General features: G+C 36.3%; 1 protein-coding gene across 1 annotated transcript in view; it reads left to right on the top strand.

The window, feature by feature from the left end:
• pea15 (proliferation and apoptosis adaptor protein 15) overlaps positions 1 to 23,111 on the top strand; it is a 38,463-nt gene extending 15,352 nt beyond the window's left edge. The window contains exons 2-4 of the mRNA XM_073835572.1: positions 19,129 to 19,303; positions 22,679 to 22,834; positions 22,916 to 23,111. Coding sequence (XP_073691673.1) covers positions 19,132 to 19,303; positions 22,679 to 22,834; positions 22,916 to 22,980 — 393 coding nt within the window. The 5' untranslated portion in view covers positions 19,129 to 19,131 and the 3' untranslated portion in view covers positions 22,981 to 23,111. The remainder of the gene's footprint in view (positions 1 to 19,128; positions 19,304 to 22,678; positions 22,835 to 22,915) is intronic.
• Positions 23,112 to 27,697: the final 4,586 nt, after the last annotated feature.

The following is a 27,697-nucleotide window of genomic DNA, read 5'->3' as shown; positions in this document are numbered from 1 at the left end:
ATTCATATAACAAAATATATACAAATTAATTCCTAAATAGGGACATAGTAGTATACTTAAAGTATGATGTAAAGTTTACTTAAAGAAACTTACGAGTATACTTGCAGTATAAAACTACAGAGACTATACTTCAGAGAGTACTAAAATGCATAAAAACATTCGATATACTAGAAATATAGATGTAAACTAGTTGTGTTCTCAAAGTTTACTACTGTTATACTTAAAGTATACCTAAAAGTATACTTTTATATACTAGAAAGTGGGACAATTTAGTCACAAGGAGTATTGAAATAGTATGCTTAAAAGTATACTACTAGTACACTGCTATTTGTATACTTACTACACAAAGTATACTTAAAAACATGCTTGAACTTTACTTAAGTATACTTAATAAAATAAAATTGAAGTATACTTCTTTTTGGTAAGGGGTAGTATGTTAGTCAACACCTCAAAATACGACTACTTCTTTAAACATGACAAAAGATTATTAACAATGATTTAAAATGAACTTTAAAGTAAAACTTTTAATTTGACATTATTACAAAGGTTACTTTTTAAAAGTGTACTTAAATGAGTTAAGAAACAGCCAAGACGGCGTCTTTCTTTAAGTCACTTAAGTGACCTTTTATTTCATTCATACTATTTTATTTAAAAGTATTTTTTTTTTTTTTTCTTTTAGGACATGATGTACACTACAGGTGCACTTTTACTAGAATTAAGTGCATTTCAGTAGGTTTGTTCACAATGACTAATCTGTGTTTGAAGCCGTGCTCCATTTCTGCCAGACCCTGAGCTGCTGTTTCTTGTAAAAAAAAGAAAAAAAAACCTAGCTTTGGTCGACCATCTTAGTCCATCACTATGTCTGTTAAAGCGATGTTTTGTTGACGTGCTGTATGAGACGATCTTTTCACTGTCTCCGCTGAGATGTGAATGTGCTCTTGTTTAGTCTCTTTCTAATCCACATCCAGACAGAAGGAAGGCAGACAGATGAGCGAGGCAGATGTGACAAGATCTTCACTCTCACCTGAGGTGTCTGATCGGCACACAAACACCTTCACTCGCTCTGGTTTCTTTCTTTGTCTTTGATCTGTTTCTGTCTCCTGCACACACACACACACATACACACACACACACATATGTTGGGTTTACATGTTTTATGGGGACATTCCATAGGCGTAATGGTTTTTATACTGTACAAACCGTATTTTCTATCGCCCTAACCCTACTCTACACCTAAACCTAGCCCTCACAGGAGATTGTGCACACTTTTACTTCCTCAAAAAAACTCATTGTGCATGATTTATAAGCCTGTTTTTTCATGGGGACCTGAGAAATGTCCCCACAAGGTCAAAATCTACTGGTATTCCTATCCTTGTGGGGACATTTGGTCCCCACAACGTGATGAATACCAGGTACACACACACACACACACACACACACCGAGCGCAAGCGCCTGTCTCGCTCTCCCTGAGGCGCTGTGATATTTTCAGCGCTAATGAAGTAAAAGCGTTCTCCTCGAATATGCCGTATCACACCCTGTGTCACGTGGACAGAAATGGCTCGATGAATTCAAGCCATTTATACTTTACAAAATATCACAAAACAACGGTAATGACATTCACTAAACGACCACAGCTAGGGATAATACGTTAACTTTATTTAATTCAGCTTTCCTTATAAAACCCAGATGCCACAATTCACATTTCTGGAAAATAATGTGGAAACCATGAAGACATCTGTTCAGTGACTCATCAGAAGCAGAGCTGTGTGTGAGAACAGATGTTTATGCTGGAGATGAATGTGATCTAAACCAAGTCTTTCTGAGGACAACGTGACTGATGTTTGCCCTTCAGATCTCACCAGGACAATGCTAGGGTTCACCAAGGGTGTGTCTATGTCCTCTGTGAAGTAAAGGAGTAGTTCACTTCCAGAACAAAAATTTACAGATAATTCATTCACCCTCTTGTCATCCAAGATGTTCATGTCTTTCTTTCTTTAGTTGTAAAGAAATGATGTTTTTTTAAGGAAAACATTTCAGGAATGTTCTTCATATAGTGTACTTCAATGGTGCAAGTTTTTCCAAAATGCAGTTTAAATCTTCAAAGGGCCAAAAAACGATCCCAGCCACGAATATGGGTCTTATCTATAGGGAACCGATCTTAAATAAATTAATATTTATACACTTTTTAACCACAAATGCTCGTCTTGTCTAGCCCTGTGATGCACATGTGTACACTGTGCGCTCCTGTTCAGCACAGTTAGGGTATGTCGAAAAACTCCCATCTCATTTTCTCCTCCAACTTCAAAAGTACCGACCAAGTGTTTACAAAGTAAATGTGCAAAGAAGATCAAACACCCTTTACAAAAAAAATGCAAAACAGTGATTTTCCTCAAAAAACATATTTTTTATGACTGAAGAAAGAAAATGACAAGGGGGTGAGTAAACAATAACATGTTCATTGTTGTACCCATAGATATGTATAGATAGATTCCCCATTCGACCGCTTCGAGCACGTAGACGCTTCCGCAATCTAAATAATAGGGCATCTAACTTTACATATCTATGATTGTAACTGCATAAATGGTCATGTGACATGCGTTTTCGGGTTGTGTAGTGTTGACAGAGGTCATTTCTGAAACGCAGTGACGATGATCGTTTTCAAACGCTCTTGGACAGGTTGTCTTCAGCAAACTGTTTGCTGGCTTTCTTGTGAGCCAGCTTCAGATGAGGCTTCCCTCTGGGATGATGCCTATGCAAACCGATTTGTTGCAGTGTGCGGCGTATGGTCTGAGCACTGACAAGATGACCTTCTACTTCTGCAACCTTTAAAGCAATGCTGGCAGCACTCATGCATCTGTTTTTTGAAGCCAGGTTCTGCACCTGACGCACAGAACTAGTGCTTAACTTCGTTGATCGACCCTTGCGAGGCTTGTTCCGGATGGAACCCATCTTGGAAAACCTCTGTATGACCCTGATCACTGTAGTGTAACTCGGTTTTTAGGGTGCTACTGAACCTCTAATAGCCTTGGTCATCTTTGTGGAGAGCAACAATTCTAATTCTCAAATCCTCAGAGAGTTCTTTGCCATGAGATGCCATGTTGAACATCCAGTGGTCAGTATGAGAGAATTGTGCTTAAGCACCAAATTGTAACTGCTCTAATACAAGATACACGACTTTGGTCCTGTCAAGCAGACAAAAACAAAAACGTGATGAATAGGACATGTGGCTTTGCATGGTTAAACAACATACTGCTGTTATCACTTAGGGTGTACTCACTTTTGTTGGCAGCTATTTTGGCTGTATAATAATGGCTGTATGTTGAGTTATTTTCAGAGGACAGTAAATCTATACTGCTATACAAGCTGCACATTGACTGCACTAAAATATATCCAAGGTTCATTTTTATAGTATTGTCCCCTGAGAAGATATACTAAAATGGTTGCTAAAATGTCAGGGGTGTACTCACTTTTGTGAGATACTGTGTGTATATATATATATATATATATATATATATATATATATACACCACATAAAACCTGCAAGTCATTTGTTTGTCTTTTGTCTGACACACACACACACACACACACACACACACACACGCATAAACTCACTGACTGTCCTCTTAGAACAGCCTGTCACTGCCACACACACACACACACACAGCATACTTTTGTCTGCTGTTCTTTATTGTGTGTGTGTAAGACAGAGGGCGTCTATGCGTCGAGTGTGAGGATCCCATGTGTGTCTGGCCAGTTTCTTCACATTTTCAGTGTGTGTGTTTTGTCTTCTTTTCCCGTGACTAAACTCTTAAAACCCCTCCCCCCTCCACGGGGCTTCAATACACACACACACACACACACACACACACACACACACACACACACACACACACACACACACACACACATAGTAAATCTAAATGAGAACATGCCATTGACTTATGTGGTTTAAATACAACACTAAATGTTAGACACTAAACAAGTAGGGGCCTCAATACACACACACACACACACACACACACACACACACACACACACACACACTCATTTATGTCACACATTCCCACAGTCTTGATCATGTTGTTTGCTGCTGCCTGTCACGTATCGTCATGGTGACTGCACCTTCAGCCTCTGATGATGTGTTCCTCAAGGACAGAGAACCGTGTGTGTGTGTGTGTGTGTGTGTGTGTGTGTACGTTTGTGCGCCACCATCCAAACTTCATTCACCCTCCACATGGCTGATGTCACCATAACAACGCTTGCCTTTCAGCCTGGAGACTGTAACCTAGCAACAGGCGGGAGAGTTACACCCCCCCATGTGTGAACGTGAACTCAGGCTCCTGGTGCGAGAGAGACGCTCCACCAATCAGAACGCTTTCATATCACTATTGTCTCTCTTTGACACTAGTAAGACTGAATGGAGAGCTAATGGAGTCTCTGTTTCTCAGATGTTTCTCTTGGGGGATAAAAAGCCAGGATTCTCACATGTAGAGTTTCAGGGGACATTACACAAACATTAATATTATGGTTATTAGAAGTTATTAAAATCCCACATTCTAGTTGAAGTCAAATTTTATTATCTGCATATTTCTTTCAGTGTCATCATTAGTCATGAATTATTCTACAAAGGTTTACTGCCTTTGAAGGATCATTAAAAAAATATACACATGTTTTTTTACAGACATGCACACTTTAATTTTGTTCGTTTTAGGATTGTTTTAGACTATTTTGAATTCAGTAGTAAATTAACATCACTGGCATTAAAAAATAAGAGTTTAGTAGAAAATAATACTTTAAATCATTGAGGATGCATTAAATTGATGCCAAAAATGACAGTAGAGACAGTTAAAAATATTTATATTTCAAATAAATGTTGTTCTTTTAAACTTCCTGTTCATCTGTGAATCCTGAAAAATAAAATGTATGATGATTTCCACAAAATTATGAAGCAGCATTGATAATAATGTAAATGAGCAGCAAATCAGCATATTAGAATGATTTCTAAAGGATCATGTGACATTGAAGTCTGGATTAATGATGGTGAAAATTCAGCTTTGCATCACAAGAATATATTACATTCTTCAATATATTCACATAGAAAACAGCTATTTGAAAGTGTAACAATTTTACAGTTTTATTGCATTTTTGATTAAATAAATGCAGCCTTGGTGAGCCAAAGAGACTTCTTTCAAGACATTTAAAGTCTTACTGACCCCAAAATTTTGAACACTAGTGCATGAATCTGTTAAGGGTCTACTTTTATTTGCATACACTCACAATAACAACACAACTTTGTGCTTTTGTAAAATAAAGAAAGCAAACAGGGTGTGCTTTCAGCCGTCTCAGTCACCATGATCTTCATTTTGAAATGCGTTGCAAACTCAGCAAATACTTGACACACAGACATGAGACAGATATCTGTAGAAAGCTGTAGAATGTCTACTTTTAAAAGGAATGAAAAGTAAGTCTTGTCGAAAATAAATATTGTGTAATAAAGTAAGCTGTATGAAACCAACGCAATGTCCAGTCTTTCCCGCCTGACTTCATTATCTTCATTTAGGTGTGCAACACTGTGAAAACAGGCTCATCTAAACTAGTATTTATATGACAAAAAGTCTTTTCAAAGGGGAAATAAGCTTACAGTGGTGTTTGCATAAAACGCTCATCTCAGGAATTATACCAATAACATAATAACAACAAAACTTTGTGCTTTTGTAAAATAAAGAAAACAAACAGGGTGTGCTTTCAGCCGTCTCGGTCTCTATGATCTTAATTTCTCGACACACAGACACAGAGAGAGATATCTATATGAAAAGTAACAAATATTTTGTAACAAAAGTAATCTGTATAAAAACAACATAATGTCCATTTTTTTTTCTTTCTGGCTTCATTATCTTTAATATAATCACGCCCGCCAGCTACTTTTGCTTTTAATATAAAAATCGGCCATGTGAGACGTGTGGACATGTAAATGCTCACATCAACTTTGTAAACAAAGCAGTAAGACTTTTCTTCAAGTCCAACCTTACCAGACCTTTTTTTTTTTTTTTAAGCTAGAAGCATAGTCTCATTGTTGGTTGTATTTGTATGGTGCACGTTTTTCCCCACAATATCATCAGATCTGCAAGCTCTTAGAACCACTGATGATGCATCTCTAGTGTTTATGTGCAGCATGCAGTTTTTACAAGAGTTTCTAGAAGGGAAAATGCACAAATGCATTCTTTCTCACACAATTCTGGATCAATCCACTGTTTTATAATCAGAATTGTAAATGAATGCAGAACAAAAGCAGTTCAGCTCAGTGCAGTGAGGTGTGCAATACTGTGAAAACAGGCTCATCTGAACTAGTATTTATATCACAAAAGCCTTTTCAAAGGGGAAATAAGCTTACAGCGGTGTTTGCATAAAACACTCATCTCAGGAATTATACCAATAACATAACTAAACATTTGTCCACAGAAATATTTACAGTCCCACCTTAAACCTCAAATAATAAACTTTTTATTTATGTATTTATTTATTTATTTTTAAATAACGCACTTTGAAAAATATAATTTTCTAAGTTTTAAATAAATAAAAGTATAGTATGTTTTAGAAGAAAATAGTAAGATAAGTTAATACTTATTTGAATGTGTTATTTCTGGTTTCTTCATACATATTTGTGAATTTTACTAGTATTTTCTAAATGAAAATTGGTTCAAAGTAAATCACTTTTTTTTCCCTTTCTTTTGTGTTTCAGTTTATGAGCATCACGTTTCTGAATTCAGACCCTACACCTGCAATTGTAACCGAATCACTGTAAAAACATTGCTTTTGACAAACTGAGGGCACAAGTGATGATTGTGTGTAAGTGGACTATAATTGTCATTGTTGTTTAAGCGTAAAGAGCTCTTGATGTGGAATAATGAAACTGGTTTGTGGATGAAGCCAGAATGGAGTTAGAATGTGACCATAGCAACCCAGTGACCATGGTAACCTAGTGACTGATCGGAATTTAGGAGCTCTGTGATGTAGCACACACACACACACACACACACACACACACACACACGTTTGTTTTTGTGAATTGTGGGGACATTCCATAGACGTAATGGTTTTTATACTGTACAAACGATATTTGCTATCACCCTACACCTTCCCTACACCTAAACCTAGCCCTCACAGGAGACTGTGCATATCTTTACATTCTCAAAAAAACGTATTCTGTATGATTTATAAGCCTTTTGAAAAGTGGGGACATGAGCAATGTCCTCATAAGTCACCCTCTCCTTGTAATACCTATGTCATACCCATGTTATTACACACATTTGTGTCCTGATATGTCACAAAACAAACAAACACACACACACACACACACACACACACACACACACGCACACACGCACACACACACTCATGTGAATCCCACTTGCTTCTATTTTTGCTTGTCTTTTCCTGTTACACACAGATGCAATAAACACAAGCTTTTTCATTCAAACTTGAAAAAGGTCAATGGGTCACTTCCTGTCAGCATCAAGTTATACGCTCCATTAGACGATGAGCAACCAAAATATGCTGTCTTTCTGTCTCTCTCTGTCGCTCTCTCTCTCTCTCTCTCTCTCTCACACACACACACACACACACACACACACACACACAGAGAAACCACAGTTAGACTCCATGTACACGTACAGGTTTTGCCCAAAATTTCATTACCAGGCAAAATGTCCTCAACAGTAAAACCTGTGCAGTGAGTTTGTGTGAGTAGAGCAAATATCTTCAAAAATTTAGCAAATTTCACTTAGTTTGGTATGCAGGGCCCTTTGTGTGTGTGTGTCTGTGTATGTGTGTGTTTACATTTTTCTGGATTATAGTTTTAATGATTAAATTATTATATTTTTGTGATCAAAAAACATGTCTGATTAACTAAATCCATTAAATGTATGACAACAATGTATTAAAAATGTAACAAGAATTAGATGTTTAGAGCCAATTTCATTGTTTTATTTATATAAATTTTCCAGATTTGTTTTTCTGGATTCTGTTTTAATGCTTTCATTGTTTCAATAATCAAAAAACAACCAATGGAATTAATAAATAATCTATATTGAATTATTGAATTGAATTAATTATATATAAAATTATATATATATATATATATATATATATATGTAATTTTCTCCCAATTCTGTGCTTTCTTTTAAATTTTTCTGGATTCTATTTTAATGTTTTTTTTTCATTGTTTCAATAATCAAAAAGCAACCAATTTAATTTCTTGTTTCACTTTTTCTGGATTCCATTTAAACTGTTAAATTAAAGTGTAATTTCAGTCTAATTGACTGAAATGGTAAAATACTATACAATTGTATTGTTTTATATATATTATTTTATATTCTATGCTTTCTTTTTTAGTTTTCTGGATTCTGTAAGAAAGAAAGAAAGAAAGAAAGAAAAAAAGGGCTATGTGATTAATTTATTTTTCCAGAAATTCTGCATTGTCTGTTAAAATGTCCTGGATTTATGATTTAATGCTAATGTATTATCAAACAAAATGGTAATCAAATAGAGAAGTGCATTCCATTTTAAAATAGTGATATATTTATGTAATCATTTTTTTCCAGATAAACTGAACTGTGTGTTTCTGGCGGTCGTTTTTTTTTTTTTTTTTTTTTTTTTCTGAAATAAAAACTGCTCCTAAAGTGACTCTCAGAGCAGCTCTTGAGATGAAGTTCATGCTTCAGTATTTTGTGGTAGAGCAAACTGACCCCCACACAAAATACTGACCAGTGTTAATTTCGTTGATGAATAATTTTCATCATAATTTAGACGATAACGAAACGAAAACTCGTTTTGAATGACAAAAACTATGACAAAAATGTATTGACATTTTCGTCAACAAATAAAAACTAGACGAAAAGGTTAGGGAGGGATGATTTCGGAAGAGTTTCATTCAGAACGAGTCTGCTGCGTGGTAAGGAGGTTAGATGCGTACATATATAAACTGTATCATAGCCTATTGATCTATTCTGTGGGATAGACCATAAACAAAAGCTGTCATACCTCTGCTGCATGTTTCATAAAACATTAGAAAATCTCAATATCTGGGAGTTAGAGAAGAGCAAACATATGGATAAATTTGACGATGCAAAAGAGAACCTAATTCGGTCCGGTTTTCTGAGCACCTCTCACACAGCACACGAGTAAGTTTCGCGTCTCATGAAAGGAGATGATGTTGAATCCCCCGTGTTGATAAGCATTCACGTAAACACAGTCGGTTACATCTTAGATGAACGTAAACAATTGGGAGACTATCGGATTTAAAGGGACCACAGCGTAATTTAGTTGCTGTCTGTGGCATTGATGTTAATCAAAACAGAAGAAAGACAGAAAATCACTCAATGCTCTTGACTGAGTCACTTTAGTATCCCTAATAAAGATTATTCTAAATGTATTTATATAAATAAATGTCTGCTTGAAAGAATGAAGAATGTGGTAAACAAGTTGTTATTCAGAATGGATAATTAGCCTGTATGAATTTTTATTTTTTATTTTATATTATTTTATTATTATTTTTTTTTTTTTTTGAGAAGTGGTTTCATTGAAAGCATGTTGCATATCACAGCAGTTAAATCTGTGTTTATCATGATAAAACCTTAATATCAAACCTACATAATGGGTTTGGCCATTATAGAGAAATGTTTAATGAATGCATTACACCTCAACTAAACCCATTCGATTTTAAAAATCTTATGACATTTAGTCGACTAAAATATGACTAAAACTAAATCGCATTTTAGTCAAAAGACTATGACTAAAACTAAATCAAATTTTGCTGTCAAAATTAACACTGATACTGACTTGATTCATTGTAAAGCAGAGCTGGCGCCAGCCGAGCGCTGAAGAGGGGGCGTCTGAAATACCAAGAGGGGGCGATCATATTAATGCATATATATATATATATATATATATATATATATATATATATATATATAGTAATATATATAAAGTTTTACGCAAGTCATGCAACAACACCATCAAAAGCAATTTATGCCTGCGACCTATGGTGTTGTGTATAAGAGACGTTTTGAACTTACTATTTGAACACATTCGTTTACCATATCCTTGGACTGAAAAGTTTACAGGGGTTCACTTGTTTTTAAGAAATTTCTGATCGTAAAACGCTGTTTCTTTTTCGTTATTATGTAGCCTACTGATACAAATTACTTGGGTGCGGGCGCAGGCGCATCAGATATCATCAATCATCAAGTAAAAGCAAGCTGGCGCAACGGTCCTGTCTTTATTGGGTGTTTTTAGCGATTATTTACATTTATTCACGTATGACTGGATTTGTTGGACTGTCATAATTTTGGCTAATGCAGGACACTACTGAATGATGCGCATAAAGTGGGTATACGCAAAGCCACCCGATAAAGAAGTGGGTATACGCCACATATACCTTACTCCACTGCTGCTACGTGCCCTAAATGTTTATTTAACGGAGTATTAAAACAACCCGACAGCACTGACAACTGCGGCTAATCATCAAACCCTTTAAAACACGGTATTTAATAGGCTACCTTTAGCCTCAAGTAAAGCATCTTCTCTTCGATGAGTGAAACTTCCTCAGCAGTAATTCTTCCATTCTTGCCTGAACTTCCTATTTTTCAAACTTTCTGTTTGATTTCCATAATGCAAGAAGTTTTACGTGACGTTAGGGTTGGGGAGGAGGATGCTTAATCAAACGAAGAATCAAAATTCGACCTTGCCTATATCAGACTCTCCTTAACTAAAATATTGCTATTTTAGCTTATTATTCACTCTAGGAAGAAAATACACTTCCCAAATGAGATTTCTAAATAGTACATTTTATCATTAAAATCCATTTTAACATGAATGGTGCTCTGAAGGGGGCAGGTAGTGCCAGTGAGGGGGCGACCCTCTTTTTGATTTCTCTATAATCAGACAATAATTATATAGAGATTATACAGTGAGTTCCATTTGTGTGACTGGATTGTATGATTCTGTTCATGTTTTCCACATGGCTGAAATCGCAGGGTTTGTTATGAAAGCACCGTATCTATGCAAGGGGTTTGTTTCATACTGTTTGTACTCAGAAATCCTGAGTCACGATCCCAACACACAGATCCTTGCTCTCTTGCCCTGTGTGTGTGTGTGTGTGTGTGTGTGTGTGTGTGTGTGTGGTGAGTCCGGTCTGTGTTTCAGTGTGTGTTTGTGTCGTAATGATGCATTCCAGCGCTCTGCTTCGGCACAAGGCCAGACTGTAGGATGAAATGAATGCATTCACTCTCTGCTGAAAGCACGAATGCAGGACAGATGAGTTACTCCAGAGGTCAGAGGTCAAACACGGCAAACGAGCGCCGCAGATGCACGCGTTCCCCGAGGTGAAGGAAGTGGAGGCGGATTTCCTCCCGTCCCGCGCCGCTCTGCCTATTCACTTACGCTGGTTGCCATGGAGACCCAGCTGTGAGCGGCCGGCCGCCCTCACTTCCTGTCGTTACCGTGGTTTCACTTCCTCGCTGGGCTCGGCGGGCAGCGGAAAAAACAGCAGCTGGAAACGGCAGCGAGACGTAAACGACTTCTTTGCTTTTCCCCTCTTTCCTCTGCCAACAATCACAGTTCCTGCTGTTTACAGTAAGACGCTTTTCCGGCGAAGCACAGACCCGGTTAGTGCGCACGCTGATGCAGTCTTGGGATTTACCTGGATATTCGCACAAATTGGTCTGTGTCACAATACAACTGTTGGTTGCACTTTATTTTGAGGTTTCCTTCTCACAGAGTGATATTTATAAATTACATGTACTTACTATATGCATAGGGTCATTTTGCACCATTTACAGTTATTACTATAGTAAGTACATGTAACATGTAACAATGATACTTGAAAATATGTAAAAAAAAAATAAATAAAATAAAATAAAAATTAAGTTATTTTTCATTTTCAGTTTCATTTTATTATGTGGGTCAAAGACGTTAAGATGTCCACATCAAAATAAATGTACAAAAGTCATCATATGGCCAAAGAAATGGTTCAATTTGATTGAAATAATGTTACAATGTCATTCAGTGTAACACAATATCTATGTCAAAATTCAATCAACATGCTTATTCTTATTCTACAATATATACAAAATATGCCTGATTCGGAGATGTGCACATGTGTGCATTACTGAGCACTTTTTTCATGTAAATAACAAACATCTGGCAGCAGATTCAGGAGTGCAGCAGATGGCTGGCTGAATGGAGAAGAACACAATTAAAATCATGTTCAGATTCGTAAGAGCCAAAGAAATCTCATCTTTGACTTTCTCTCGTCTTCCTTTCCATCTCTCTGTCTGTTTAACTCTTCAGCTTGATGGAGCTGTTTCTGGGAAAACATCACGCTCGCTTATAAACACGTCAATACACACACACACACACACACACACACATATACCATCAACCCCTCACCAGGACTGGACAATATAGCCCTACAAAATTATATCTCATTAGATCCTGGGCCGGTACCCAGATCTTGGTTCTGAACCGGCCCCAAAACCTTTCCAGTCTTAAACAAGGGAACCTAAAATGTAAGTAGCTTCCACTTCAGACCGCAGTTTGAAAGGCACTATTTTAAAAAGCTGTCAGAGTTCAGGTGAATTAACAAAAATAGAGATTATGGATGCACAAAAATGAAAACTCTTGAACGAAACCGAAGAAATTAACACTTTTTTTTTTTCATGTTTTTTTTTCCATGTATTTTGCCAATTTTTAAATAAATGAAATAGCCAAAATTTGATTTTTACAGTTTTGTCTTGCGTTTTAAATAATAAAATAATAATAATAATTGCAAAACAACAACAACAACAACAACAAAAAAAGTACCTAATACTAAACATTTTTAACATTCTGGTAGACATCATAGCCTACCAAAAAAACTATTTAACTTATAATTAATAAGTTAGTAAAATAATAATCTTTGGCCATTTTTAAGACCCCCTTTTTAAATGAGGCATGTGTTTTTATTGTACAAATAAATGAGATAAATACATTAGTAGAGCTGTTGTAATGATTGTTATCATTATTTTTGTATTACTTTTTTTTATTCTATTTTACAGAACAACAGTAAAACTACAATACTAACATTTATGAATGTTTACTTTTATTTTAGCGGAAACCCGCAAGAAGACCTCATTACTTTTTGCTGACATCAGCATATTTATGAATGATTCTCATTACGTTGTTTCAGAGTAGATGTGGCTAAGGAGCTGGTGCATCGCTGTCAGAATAAGTACAATTGGTGCATGTATTAGACAACATAACTTTCTGTAGTTTATTTACTAATGGATGATTTCAGTTAGTGTTGGGCGATATGCTCAATTTTCATATCGTCCTATCGTCAGCCTGTGAGTTTGCCGATACACGATACTATCGTGCTAATTTATTTAATATGTCAACATGTAATAAATTCCTTATTTGTTTTGTTAGGGTAGTGCATGTGACTTGTGACACAGTTGTGCGTGTACAGAGCGCTGACGGTAGTTCTGTTGGAGAGGTCCAAGTTTACTTTCGGTTTCATTCTCTGCTATCTTCAGTGTGCGTTAAATATGCGTGCGTGAATGTAAATGAATGTATCTTTCTTTACCCGTCATATTGCGATAATGTTACTGCTGTATGTCTGATCTTTGTCATCAGTTCATGTTGTAGTTCAGTTCATATTGATTGTGGAGAAGCGATGTGCGTGTAATTAACGTGCATATGTTTAGCGCCATTTTATCACATCATAATTCCAGTTAACGCATACAGATGTAACTGAGGTGAATGTTTATGTTTACTATATACAGACGGATTCTCATATATGTGACCCTGGACCACAAAACCAGTCATAAGGTTAAATTTTACAAAACTGAGATATATTCATTCACATGAAAGCTCAATAAATAAGCTTTCTATTGATGTATAGTTTGTTAGGATAGGACAATATTTGGCCGAGATACATCTATTTGAAAATCTGGAATCTAAGGGTGCAAAAAAATCAAAATACTGAGAAAATCACCTTCAAAGTTGTCCAAATAAAGTTCTTAACAATGCATATTACTAATCAAAAATTACATTTTGATAGGTTCACAGTAGGAATTTTACAAAAAATCTTGATGTAACATGATCTTTACTTAATTTCCTAATGATTTTTGACATAAAAGAAAAATCAATAATTTTGACCCATACAATGTATTTTTGGCTATTGCTACAAATATACCCCAGCGACTTAAGACTGGTTTTGTGGTCCAGGGTCACATATCGTATTTAAAGGGGTAGTTCACCCAAAAATGAACATTTGATGTGTATCTGCTTACCCCCACGGTATCCAAGATGAAGGTGACTTTGTTTCCTCAGTAGAACACAAACGCAGATTTTTAACTCAAAGCGGTGCAGTCTGCCAGCCAAATAATGGCAGTAGATGGGCACCAAACCTTTAAAAGTAAACAAAAACATGCACAGACAAATCCAAATTACACCCTGCGGCTCGTGACGATACATTGACGTCCTAAGACACGAAACGATCGTTTTTTGTGAGAAACTGAACAGTATTTATATCATTTTTTTACCTTTGATACACAGCCACGTCCATCTGTCCTGAGCACGAGTTTATCATCCGGATCGTTACATGTGAACGCGCGCAAACAGTGTTAATGCATGTGATTCAATCAGTATATCAGAAGTACTTAAAGCAAAACGCAACAACTGTTTCCTCATAAAGTTAGCAAAAAAAGGTCTAAATCTGGCTTTATCTCATTGTAATTGAAATCACAATGTCTGTGAAACATTCATATTCATATTTATTATTTATTTATTTTATTTTTTTTGAAGTGTGTGAAATTATGCTTGATTTTCTAATAGCTGGAAATGTTTAATACTAATTTAGTTCTTCCTTTTTCTCTCTTTCAAACAAAGGATAGAACTGGAGCGATGTGGTTATTATAGCTCTCAGTGTGTGTACCTGGCGTCTGTCTGTTAGCGCTGCTGTGTTTTGACGCTGTTGAAAGCAATTATTGTGTCTGAGCGCGGAGCACACGGTGCTTTAACTGCATTAGTTTCCACTATCATTAAACATCACCCTTTAAACCTTCCCACAATAGAGACGAGCTGCTAATGTCAGCCAAACAGCAGACGGTGTGCGCATACCCGACAAACAAACACATTTACAGCATACAGCAAAGCCAGTACTTCTCTTACGTTATTGATTATTTCAACATGTTACTGAAACCAGAAACACAACCTTTATTAGATTTGTGAAGTTGGAGAATTGTTTTTCTAAAAATAGTGATTCAATATCAGCAGCACTAATTGGAAAGCGATTCGTTTTACTCCCTCAATAATTTTTATTTTTCAAGCAGATCTAGTCAACCGTCTCCACGGCAACTGACAAAATGGTTAATTTCATGCAGCGTTAAATAATAGAGCAGAAAGTCAAGACTAAGCCAAGCGTGCAAATATATAAACATGAATCTCAAAATGAAGCTCTGTATGACAAACACTCTCTTATTACATTTGCAAATCATCTTCTCATACAATCATATCAACGATAAAAAAAAAAAAAAATCATAGAGCATCCCAAAAGTAAAGTTCTCTAATTAAATCTAGCACAATAAATACCTCAATGAACAAACAAATAAATAAATAAAGGCATAGTTTATCTCAATCGTTGTTTTTATTATATTTAAATAAATACATGAATAAAATCCTCAGATTCTGGTATTCAAGCTGGATGTTTAATGGATTGCTGATTTCATTTTGTGTGTTTTCAGTCCATCTGCATTTTTCTGCTTTCCTTTTCTGTCAGATTAGTTGCTTGTTTTGGGATTTGTTGAGTGCTGTATGAATATTTTTTTTGCATAAATATTTTTTTTTTTTCTTTTTTTTTCAATTTGGTTGTGTTTGATCATCTTTGATCATCAGTAAGTGAATTTCTCTCTGGACTGAATGAGATGCTGGGAGGCTCCTTTAAGGTTTCTCTCTGGCAGTTTGATGTTTTGTGATAAAAGGAGAGGAGATTGCTTGTTCTAATGTGCTTGCAGAAATGTATGAGTCGTTTATTTGTGAATTTAATGATATTGAGAGATACTCTGCTTGTCTGTCTGTGTCCAATCGCTGCATTCCTGCCGTTACTAGTTACAAAAAGTGACTCTTTCTATCCAAAACAACTTGGGCCCTATTTAACGATCTAAGCGCATGGTCTAAAAGGGTTGTCCCTACACTCTTAAAAATAAAGGTGCTTTACAATTGCTTAGAAGAACATTTTTTTTTTGTCTAAAAGCACCTTTATTTTAAAGAGTGTATTCTCTTAATGAGTCATGGATGTGTTTTGAGCATAACGTGTATTAAACCAATCAAAGTCTCATCTCTCATTCCCTTTAAGAGAGGGTTGTATCGCGCCTGGCGCCGCATTGCACCGCGTTTATGATAGGACCCCTTGGGTTGTTGGGCCGGGACGATTCTGACTCATAGTGTATTCATGCACAAATGCATTTTATAAATGTAAAACTGAAAAAATGTCTTGAAGTTTGCTAACTAAGTGGAATAATTGACTTGTCAAATTAAAAAGTACTGCACGGCTCAGGTATAACTCCTCAGGGTGTCCATTCATTTTCAATAATTCAACAGTCAAACATCAATTATTCCTCATGTAAAAGAAAAAAAGAAAAACTTGATTTGTTGAATGACTATATTTGCAGCTCTCTATTATATGACCTCTTCTTTTTTCCTACAGTTGATTTTTTTTTAGCCTGAGCTGCTTAACAACCTTTTACACTTTTGCACAGATATCTGTGTGTATTTATTGTGTATTTTAAGTTTGTACATTTATTTATTTATTTGTTTGGAATTTAGAATTTGGAAAATCTCTGATTAACTTGATTCATGGCATGTTCCATTTTCAAAATATAACAGATTCTGGAAATATTTCCATTCTATCTTTAGTGTTATTTTAATAGATTTTTCTTAATATTTCAATTCCATTGAGAGTTTCACAGTCAACACGTATGGTTTTTTGGCTAGATTTAAAGGAAAAGAGCACTTTTCGATAAACAAGGCAATTATGTATGGCACTCGTGGAGGTAAGAAAAACATGTAAATGCAGAAGAAAAGGCAGTCTAAATGACTGTTTCTGTCAATGGAAAGTACATTTAATATTTTGCCGCATGCTCGAGCAACGTAATATATAAATCTGGAAGTAAATGCAAAAATAAAAAAGCATTGAATAATGTATTGCTAATGTTTATTTAGTTTAAACACGTCTATGGAAAATTACTGTACTGTCCAAAAAGGAATTACAATGCTGAAAGTATTATTTTGAAGTATTTCCAAAAACAATGTTTGGATTTGAAATCAAAATAATGGATAAATGTGCTGTGTGTAAGCTATTGTGCGATAATGGCACTGCGTGATCAAACATTTCGTCACCTTAGAATCATAAAGTTCTCTCTGCATTCTGAGCACTTTCGAGATATTAAGCTTCAAAGTTTTTGCATTTCATAGACTTCTGAAGATAGAACCAGTTTTGCTTTCTAAAAAAAGCCCAAAATATACACAGCTTACAAAAGAAACATCAAATAATGTAAATAAGTTGTCCAAGATATAATTCTAAGGTGACGATTTAGGTGAGATAAATATATATTTTTGAATAATGTCAAAAAAAAAAAGCTCCCCTCCACCCCTCAAATCAAAAACCCGCCCCTTAAAAGAGCCAATTAACACAAATAATAAATAACTAAATAAATAAATCAGGCCCTCAATAAATGTCTTAAAATCCCGATTGGAGTATCACTGTAAATAATTCTACATGATAAAAAGAAAAAGACGCTATCGGTAGATAGCGCTTCCTGTGATCGGCAATCACTGATCAACCTAAAATATCTTGATCGGAGCACCCCTAGTTATTATAGTAGATCAACTTAAACAAAATGAAAATGGGACGTTTCCAAGGTCAATGGCTTAAATAAAATATGTTTAATGCATAACACTTGTGTTGAAAATGTAAACGCTACCTTTCTGCCTTAAACATTTTCCTGCGTTGCTTTTGTATTTCCTTCATAAGCTGCAATTCTGCTTCATTCTGCTGCAGCTTTTAGTGTCAGACACTAGATGTGTCAGACTGTATTTGCATGGGTTTTTATGCATTGCTCTTCTCTCTATATCTGATGTGTTTCTTCTCACCCCCTGCTGGTAGCTGGTGTAAGTGCAGTGTTGTATTTAGGTCAGCAGCAGATCAGTGTGTTTTACAGACAGTCAGAGACAGCAGCAGATAAACAGCAGCGTGTCAACACTCTTTGTGCGGATGTGAAATCTGTACAAGTGTGTGATGCCTTTGTATGTTTCCCACTCTTTCTATTTCTTCCATCACTCACACAAACACACTGTATTCAAGCAGTGAAACTGAGGGTGATGAATGTAGAATGTTTGCTCTGTTAAACCGGCTGCCGCAGCACAAATAATACATTGTAAAATCACAGAGGCGTCCATCTTGGCTCTGGATCCTGCACAGTTTCCTCAGACCTCTGTCCTCGTGTGGGCTGGGAACTGCAAAGGCGTTCGGATTGATTTGTTTGCCATCGCAGTGAACGTGGCCGTGAGGAGCTCGCAGTGTATCATGCAACGTCTCAGTATTTTGACAACATGATGGTGTGGCTGATGACAATGCTGGTCGTGCAGGAGAAATGTCTGAAGAACTGGGGAGATCCTGCGCTGGTTGGTGGTGATGTTCATGAGCTCCACTAGAGGGAGACAAAGCCATAATACGATAAACTTAGATCTTAGATTCTCAGGGCCTGTCCTAACTTGTGCACTTGGTCACTAAACAGTGTGTGCATGTGACAGGAAATAAGTGTGCAAGGATCTGATACATGGCAAAGCTCAAATACCACATCTGAGCAGTATTTAGACTTTTAGTCAGGAGTTCCTTTGGTCACAGGGTTTCTTTAGGGCTTAAAAAAATCTTAGGAAGTCTTAAATCAGTTTTAGAAAGTAAGCTGACACATGCATGCAGGACTAGTCCTTGAAAGAGGTTTTTCATATTACGGAAAGACTTTTTAGGATATTCTGATATCGCACAATGCTTACTGTGCTTATCTGTTCATTCTGTTTGTGTTTCCCAGAGAATGTCTGAATACAGCTCGTTGTTGAGTGACCTGTCTGAGAACATCACCAATGAAGACCTGGAGCAGCTGAAGTCGGCCTGTAAGGAGGACATCCCTGAAGAGCAGAGCAACTCCATCACCTCCTCCAAAGACTGGTTCATCTACCTGGAGAAGAATGACAAACTGGCACAAGGTGAGGAAGACACTGGTCTCTTCGTTCTCAATCAATCAAGTCAACGAAGTTTCATCTAAAAATTAAACTCCCTCAGGCTGTGTGGACAAGTCAAGCAAAGATTAGAGTTATTAGTCAATGATAATCGTCCGCTCTGTCACGGCTCTCAAATCTCATTTGTATTTATGTTCAAAATATTGAAACATCCTGTTTTACTCTAAAGTGCACATTAAATTAAGATGAATAAAACATGATTTGTGACCCTGGACCACAAAACCAGTCTTAAGTCGCTGGGGTATATTTGTAGCAATAGCCAAAAATGCATTGTATGGGTCAAAATTATTGATTTTTCTTTTATGTCAAAAATCATTAGGAAATTAAGTAAAGATCATGTTACATTAAGATTTTTTTGTAAAATTCCTACTGTAAACCTATCAAAATGTAATTTTTGATTAGTAATATGCATTAAGAACTTAATTTGGACAACTTTAAAGGTGATTTTCTTTTTTTTTTTTGCACCCTCAGATTCCAGATTTTCAAATAGATGTATCTCGGCCAAATATTGTCCTATCCTAACAAACCATACATCAATAGAAAGCTTATTTATTGAGCTTTCATATGATGTATATATCTCAGTTTTGTAAAATTTAACCTTATGACTGGTTTTGTGGTCCAGGGTCACATTTAATAATAAAGTACTTCATTGTATTTTACATGTAGTGAGTTATCCAATATTACATTTAAAGTTAATAGATTTTAATTGTACTAAATTGCAAAAGTTGTTATTTTTGTCCTCTTTGCATACAAAAAGTATTCTCGTAGCTTTGTAAATTCATGGTTGAACCACTGATGGCAGAAGGACTACTTTGACAATGTCTTTCACACTTTTCTGGGTCTTGACAGCCAATGGGACAGTTACAAACCTCCCAGTTTTTATCCAAAATATATTGTGTTCAGAAGACGAACAAAGCTTTTACAGGTTTGAAAGTACAATGTGATTGATGACAAAATTTTCATTTTGGGTTGGAGTAACCCTTTAAGAAGTATTAAAAAATATTTTTTTGTATATTAAGTACAAAATTAGTGCACTTTAAGTACATTGTGGAAGTGCACCTTTTTTTCAGCTGGGCATTCAGCAGTACTTAAACCATATTTCAAAGACAATAGAAGTAGTTATGAAATTACACATAAAGATGTGCTTAAGTGGGTCAAAACACTAATATTCAGCATTTCTTGTATATAATATATATTTAAATATAGTATTTAATATACATTTATAATACTTTATTTAATTGCAATAAATATATAATTTTCTGAAAACAGTACATTCAGTTAACACTTAAAGGAGTAGTTCACTTTCATAACAAAAATGTACGGATAATGTACTCACCGCCTTGTCATCCAAGATGTTCATGTCTTTCTTTCTTCAGTTTCTTATGTTTTTTGAGAAAAACATTTCAGGATTTCTCTCTTTATAATGGTTATGTATGGAGCCCCCAAGTTTGAACTTTCAAAATGCAGCTTCAAAAGTCTCTAAACGATCCCAGACGAGGAGGAAGCCTCTTATCTGGTGAAACGATTGGTTATTTTCAAAACAAATGGACAATTTGTATACTTTTTAACCTCAAATGTTCGTCTTGTCTCATCTCTGCACAGCTCATGCAAAGTCTTTGTGATTGGGGTAAATACAGTTAGGGTACGTCTAAAAACTCCCATCTCGTTTTCTTCCCTAACTTCAAAATCGCCGTAGATCCTTGCAAAAGTACAGACATAGTGTTTACAAAGTGAACATACAAAGAAACTTTTACAAAAAAAGGGTAAAAATAGCATTGTAGGATGATTTTGACGTTGAAGACATAAACAAGATGGGAGTTTTTAGACATCCCCTAACTGCATTGACCCGCATTATACTGACTACACATTCACTGCGCAGAGACCAGACAAGACGAGCATTTGAGGTTAAAAAGTATACAAATTGTCAAATTGTTTAGAAAATAACTGATTGTTTTGCTAGATAATACCCTTCCTCCTCGGCTGGGATCGTTTAGAGTCCTTTAAAGCTGAATTTCGGAAGTTCAAACTCAGGGGCGCTATCCATATCCATTATAAAGAGAGAAATCCTGAAATGTTTTCCTTAAAAAACACAATTTCTTTACGACTGAAGAAAGAAAGACATGAACATCTTGGATGACAAGGGGGTGAGTACATCATCTGTAAATTGTTGTTTCGAAAGTGAACTGATCCTTTAATCCCTCTAAAATCCCTCTAAAACCACTTTTTTTAGGTTTGCTACTTCTTTTTTACAAAGGTAGCTCTGCCAAACATCATTGGTTCTTCCATTTCTCATGACCAATAACTTAATTTGACATTAAGGCCACTTTTTAAACTTAAGTGTACTTAAGTGTGTTTAGAAACAGTCATGAATGTCTTCCTTTAAGTCACTTAAGTGGCCTTTTATTTCATTAATGTTAGATTATCTGCAATAACTTTTAAATTCCAAGAAAGAAAGTTTCACAGACAAGGCTTAAGCCTAGTCCCAGACTGAAATGTAAGTCTGAGTTGTTTTAGCTGAAAGAAACTTGCACTAACTGATCTTAAAATATTTATCAATGCCTTCGTTTTTACGTCTTACGATGCACACCAGCAATGTTATTTCCAATGCACATTTATTAAAAATACTTAGATGTCCTAACTGAATGGCCTAAAACTGGCTTAATTCAATTCAATTCAATTCAATTCATGTTTATTTGTATAGCGCTTTTCACGATACAAATCGTTGCAAAGCAGCTGTACAAAATGTAGGCTACTATAATATAGTATGTACATATGATATAAATATTAAAAACAGTAATGGTGTGATCAAAAACAGATGATGAACACTAATAGTAACGATTATGTGTTGTAATCAAACTTGTAGAAAAATTGCGTAGTGCAGACTTAATCTTGTGTAATTCCTAGTTACCATGGGATGGAAATCCCGTGGCAGAAACAGAGAAACAAATAGAGAAATAATTACCGTAGCTGCTGTTCCAACCAAGCATAGAATAATGTGTTTAGCCCAAGCTGAAGAGTGTTGATCTGCATTTGATCAGATGTAGCTGAAGTACAACATTATGAGTTGATGTGAATGCTTGGCTAAAGAGATGAGTCTTTAATCTAGATTTAAACATAGAGAGTGTGTCTGAACCCCAAACGTTATCAGGAAGGCTATTCCAGAGTTTGGGAGCCACATGTGAAAAGGCTCTCCCTCCTTTAGTGGACTTTGCTATCCTAGGTACTAACAAATGTCCTTAGTCTAAGCCTTGTCCGTGAAACCAACCCTTTTAAATAATTGAGTTTATCGCACAGGCATGTTTTCATAGTTTTATGTGACGTCTCTATGATTATCTTGCACAGATAACCTATCCTACATAGAGCACATCTTCGAGATCTCACGGCGGCCGGACCTCTTGACCCGGGTCATCGAGTACCGCACGACCGTACTCAAGATCTCCGAAGACGACGAGATCGACACCAAACTCACACGCATCCCCTCGGCAAAGAAATACAAGGGTACAAACCGCTTCCCTTTAACGGTCTCTTTGTCCTTTATTTGCTATTTGTCTATAACAGAGTTTCTCTTCAATGTCGTAGATATCATTCGCCAACCGTCAGAAGATGAGATTATCAAACTGGCCCCTCCCCCTAAAAAAGCATGAGGTCAAAGTTCGTGACCTCTGCTCCTCATCCCCGGCACTTCATCTTGCCCATCATCGTCACCAAACCACGCCCACTGCCCCGCCCACTCCACCTCCCACCCAACAGAAGCCAAGCAGCCAATCAGATCGCCAAGACGCTTTACAGCCACGCCCACGCCACGGAGGCACGGAACGCATGGAAAACCGAACGAAAGACCAAGAAAAGGACAAAAAGACAGTGACCAAAAGACTCGCAGACTTGCAGAAGTGAGCGGGTCATAGGTCAGGTTGTGTGTCGGAATGAAAAACAGTCATTCTGTGTTTGCTGACGCTTGTGTGGAATTGCGTACGTGTGAAAGAGAGTTTATTCACACCCTTGATAGCATCGAGTGTGATCGTCAGAAGTTGGTCAGAGCGACGCGATAGGGAGCTCGCAGTTAACGTCTTAATGTGGCGACTGGTGTGAATCTAGTAGAAAAATAGGTTTAGCCACTGATCGCTGTTCCTTCAGACACATTTATTCCCTAGATAGCAACGTGGGTAGACTCGAGGTCGGTACATTCCCTTTAAAAAACACGACTCACATCAACATTTAAAAGTGTTACAGAGAAAGCATCTCTGAATTCGTGTGATTGCCACTTAGAAAGCCAATATTTGCCTTCTTTAGAAATGAAATGCATTATTGCAGGGTATGCAATTACCTAGTAGAGAATTAATATTGCTTTTTATATTTCTGTGTATCACACTTCTAGGAATTATAGTTTATTAATCGATCAGTTATATAATAATAATAATCATCGTTTCGTATCAAACAACAGCGGTCTTATCTATCAACGTGAACGAAGTTTGTTGAAATTAGCGTGCGTGATAAAATTAGACGTTTATCTTCTATTATTAATTGTGTAACGGGCCTAAAAACACTGTCTGTGGTTGATTAGAACGTGGTAGAACGAAAACCATGATAAAAGAAAAAAAAATAATCTCGATATGTGTTTAGTAATGTTTAGCTCCATTTCTGCAGTATTTGCATCAGAAAAAATAGAAGGCATATATTTTTGTTAAAACTTTAAATTGCTCAATTTGACTACTTCTACTGTGAATTATTTATTCAGATGCCTCAGCATGCCATTATGTGAAACATTAGGATGACACCACATATATTTTTAGCTGAGGGTAAGAAACAGCTGCCGCTAAAGCAGGGATATTTATGCACAATAACGTAAATCTATATTAATGAGGTGGTAAATAGATATCCATAGATTGCAGCACTCTATACGTGGCCAAACGTCTGTATGGATCACACTGTGTATCCAAACAGCGCATCGTTTTAGCTGTTCTTGTCTATTTTTCGTCCTAACACAGCATGTTACGATTGTGCTGCGTTTACAAATATTAATATCATGATTATGATTGTGATATTCCTTCGCCTTTTATTCGCACCATCTGCTGAAAGACTGTTTAAACACGACTCTAAATTTGCTTGATCACTGTGTGTCGTTGCTCAGCCCCTGCAGACTGTTGTTTTCATACGATGAAGTCGGAGGACGTGCCGTGCGTGTTTTTACGCGTCTGCATTTCCACCCACGCATGAGGGCCGTACGCCGCGTTCAGTTTCAGGCTGTTTCTGCAACTCTCTAGTATCTGTTGTGTGATTTTGTTGAATCGAAGACCTCAACATTGAATCTGGAACTATGTATTTATAAAAGCCTGGAGTATTTCGAATGGTCAGATAGCGACTGGCCGTGAACTTGAAAACTGGTTCCTGTGGTTATGTCTGAGGACTGCAAAAAATGTCCCGCCAAGGTTTAGATCAGCAAATTAGTAACATTTATTTCTGTCGCTGCCACCCAGAAATGACAGTTCTGTTTTCATTTACTTACCCTGTATATTTGTTCCAAATATATTTGTGCTTTGCTTACTCGAAAAAGATGTTTGGTAAAACATCCTAGATGCTCTTTTGCATGCAGTGAAAGTGAATGTGGACTAGGGGTGTCTAAAACTGTGTGTATTCTCAAATCTGTCGAAGCTTACTAAAACCTATTCAAATATTGCAAAGGTAATTTTAACTTCTTGTCTCACACTTGCACCTTTTTTCTTGCAATTTTGAGTTTATGTCTCGCGGTTCTAATTTTGAGATGTGGTAAGGTGTGGTGGAAAACAAAAGATTTATGAGTTGATTTGGAATTGCAAAATATCAACTTGCAATTGTGAGAAAAAAGGTGAGAATAATGAGATAAAAAACACATTTCTTTTTATGTATTTATTCTGTGGTTCAAATAAGTTTCCATACAAATCTTCTGCATATTTCAGTATGGTGCTTCACATTCCGTCAGCAGACATGCCAGATCCAACAGCATTTAGTATCAGCAATGTCAATCTTGGCATCATGCCCTTCAATCAGAGGTCGCATTAACCAAAAATTGTCGGTCATTGCACTGGATCCAGAACAAAAATGAAACTATCACGATTATTTTGCTATGTGTTTGATTATGCACAGGCGACTACACAGAAGTTACAACAGCACATTAAAGAGCGCTGAAATGGTATTTATTGCTTGAATTTGAATTTCCTAATGATATGGACAGAATTTGAAATTTGATACTTTGTTTCATTGCAATTTATTGAATGAGAGGCGCACTATGCACTATTCATTCATCAACTGAAAAAAGCATAGACCAAAAGTTCGACTGGGATTTAAGGATCGATATTGGTCGAAAAAATTTGAATATATTAAAATCACAATACAAAAAAAAAAAAAAAAAAAAAAAAACTATTAAATGTGTTATTATAATTAAAATATGAAAATATAAAACGATGGGTAATATTGGATTATGACAGATTTTTACAACCTTGTCCGTCAAAATGACAGACAATTTTAAAGTCTAACGCAACCTCTGCCTTCATTCATATTTAAATGTTTTGAATTTCCCAATGAAATGGACAGAGTTTGGAATTTGATACTTTGTTTCATTGCAATTTATTGAATGAGAGGCGCACTATTCATTCATCAACTGAAAACAGCATAGACCAAAAGTTCGACTGGGATTTAAGGATCGATATTAGTCGAAAAAATTTGAATATATTAAAATCACAAAAATCACAAAAAAAAAACTATTAAATGTGTTAAAATATAAAACGATGGGTAATATTGGATTGTGACAGATTTTTACAACCCTGTCCATCAAAATGACAGACAATTTTAAAGTCTAACGCACCCTCTGCCTTCATTCATATTTAAATGTTTTGAATTTCCCAATGAAATGGACAGAGTTTGGAATTTGATACTTTGTTTCAATGCAATTTATTGAATGAGAGGCGCACTATTCATTCATCAACTGAAAACAGCATAGACCAAAAGATCGACTGGGATTTAAGAATCGATATTGGTCATAAAAATTAGAATATATTAAAATTTGCAATATGAAAACGGGTAATACGCCGTCTGTCAAAATGATGGACAATGTTAAAGTCTGACGCAACCTCTGCCTTCAGTCATATCTAAATGTACACAAATGTGAAACAGATTTGAGTTCAATTTTGAGTCTATTTTGGTCTGTTTCTGACATCAGCGAGATAGAAACTTGTGTTTGAGTTTGACAGTCTCACAATTCACTTTCATTGTATGCAAACGTTCAGTCCGAGATATAATCAAACAAACTTGAGGGCAAGTAAATGACAGAAAAATCACAGAGTGAAATCACAATTTATGCAACAAGTCACAAATGATCCCTTGGAAAAACCGATTGTACATTATTCTATTTATTGTCGTTTTTTATGTTGTTGTTGTTGATGTATTGATGTTTCTCGATTGTGTACAAATATCATCTTGTGAATTTCGCGGTGTGTGACATTGTGACTGTGGTGATGTTCCCTGTCTAGTGTCTCTCTCCGGACACGCGGCCAAACGCTCATCGCTCACTCCATGATCGCTTTTCAATCGATTGGTTTCTCTATTAGTTTAATACTAGTTGGTTGGTTTAGTTTGTTTAATTCTCCGTAGTATCTGACTGTAGATCGGCTCTCTATATGCTTATGCTAGTTTTACCAACCAAACGTAGAGTTTATAACGTCCCAGACCAGCAACCAAGGGCTTCAGATGTGCTCACGTCATTCACGGTGGTTTTCATCGCACATTTGATTAGATGTGGTGCCGTCGATCACGTATTGTGTGCATGTCTGCGATCGCTAGATTCGTCTCTATCAAGGGCCTCTGTTAAGCACTGTGCTTTGCGCTCGAGATCAGTTTACCAGGTGTATTTTTAAAACACAGCGCCTCAACTGGAGAACAGCGGAAAAGCCATATTACTATCGCTCACACTTTTCCGTGTTTCCTCGTTTTTGAACTACGGAGGCTTATTCGGATGAATTTCCTGTTGCCGCAGGAAATGACGCAGAGCTCGATGGATATGATTTCTTTCTCTAGTTTAAAGCCACTTCTTTTCCTCTATGCAGAGATTATTCGGCACTGTGCACAAGCGTCTCCTCTTGTTAATAACCACTACATGCAAGTATTACGATGCGTTCGGCCAAATGTAACAGAAGCCATAGACGCATAATCATGTCATTTGACTGTCAAATTGGATGTCACAGTATTAAAACATATCAGCCTTGATAATGCTGCAAAAGCTTCGTAATGCTGAAGATTTATCACTATTGGCATAACACAAACACAACTCGGCGTGTTTTATCCTACGTTTAGTTACTGTGTCCGAAACAAATACCACGGAATCTAGCCAAA

Source organism: Garra rufa, chromosome 3, assembly GCF_049309525.1.
Source record: "Garra rufa chromosome 3, GarRuf1.0, whole genome shotgun sequence".
In the NCBI taxonomy this organism is placed as follows: Eukaryota; Metazoa; Chordata; class Actinopteri; order Cypriniformes; family Cyprinidae; genus Garra; species Garra rufa.
The sequence above is the reverse complement of the archived record's forward strand: the minus strand, read 5'-3'. Positions and strand labels throughout refer to the sequence as shown.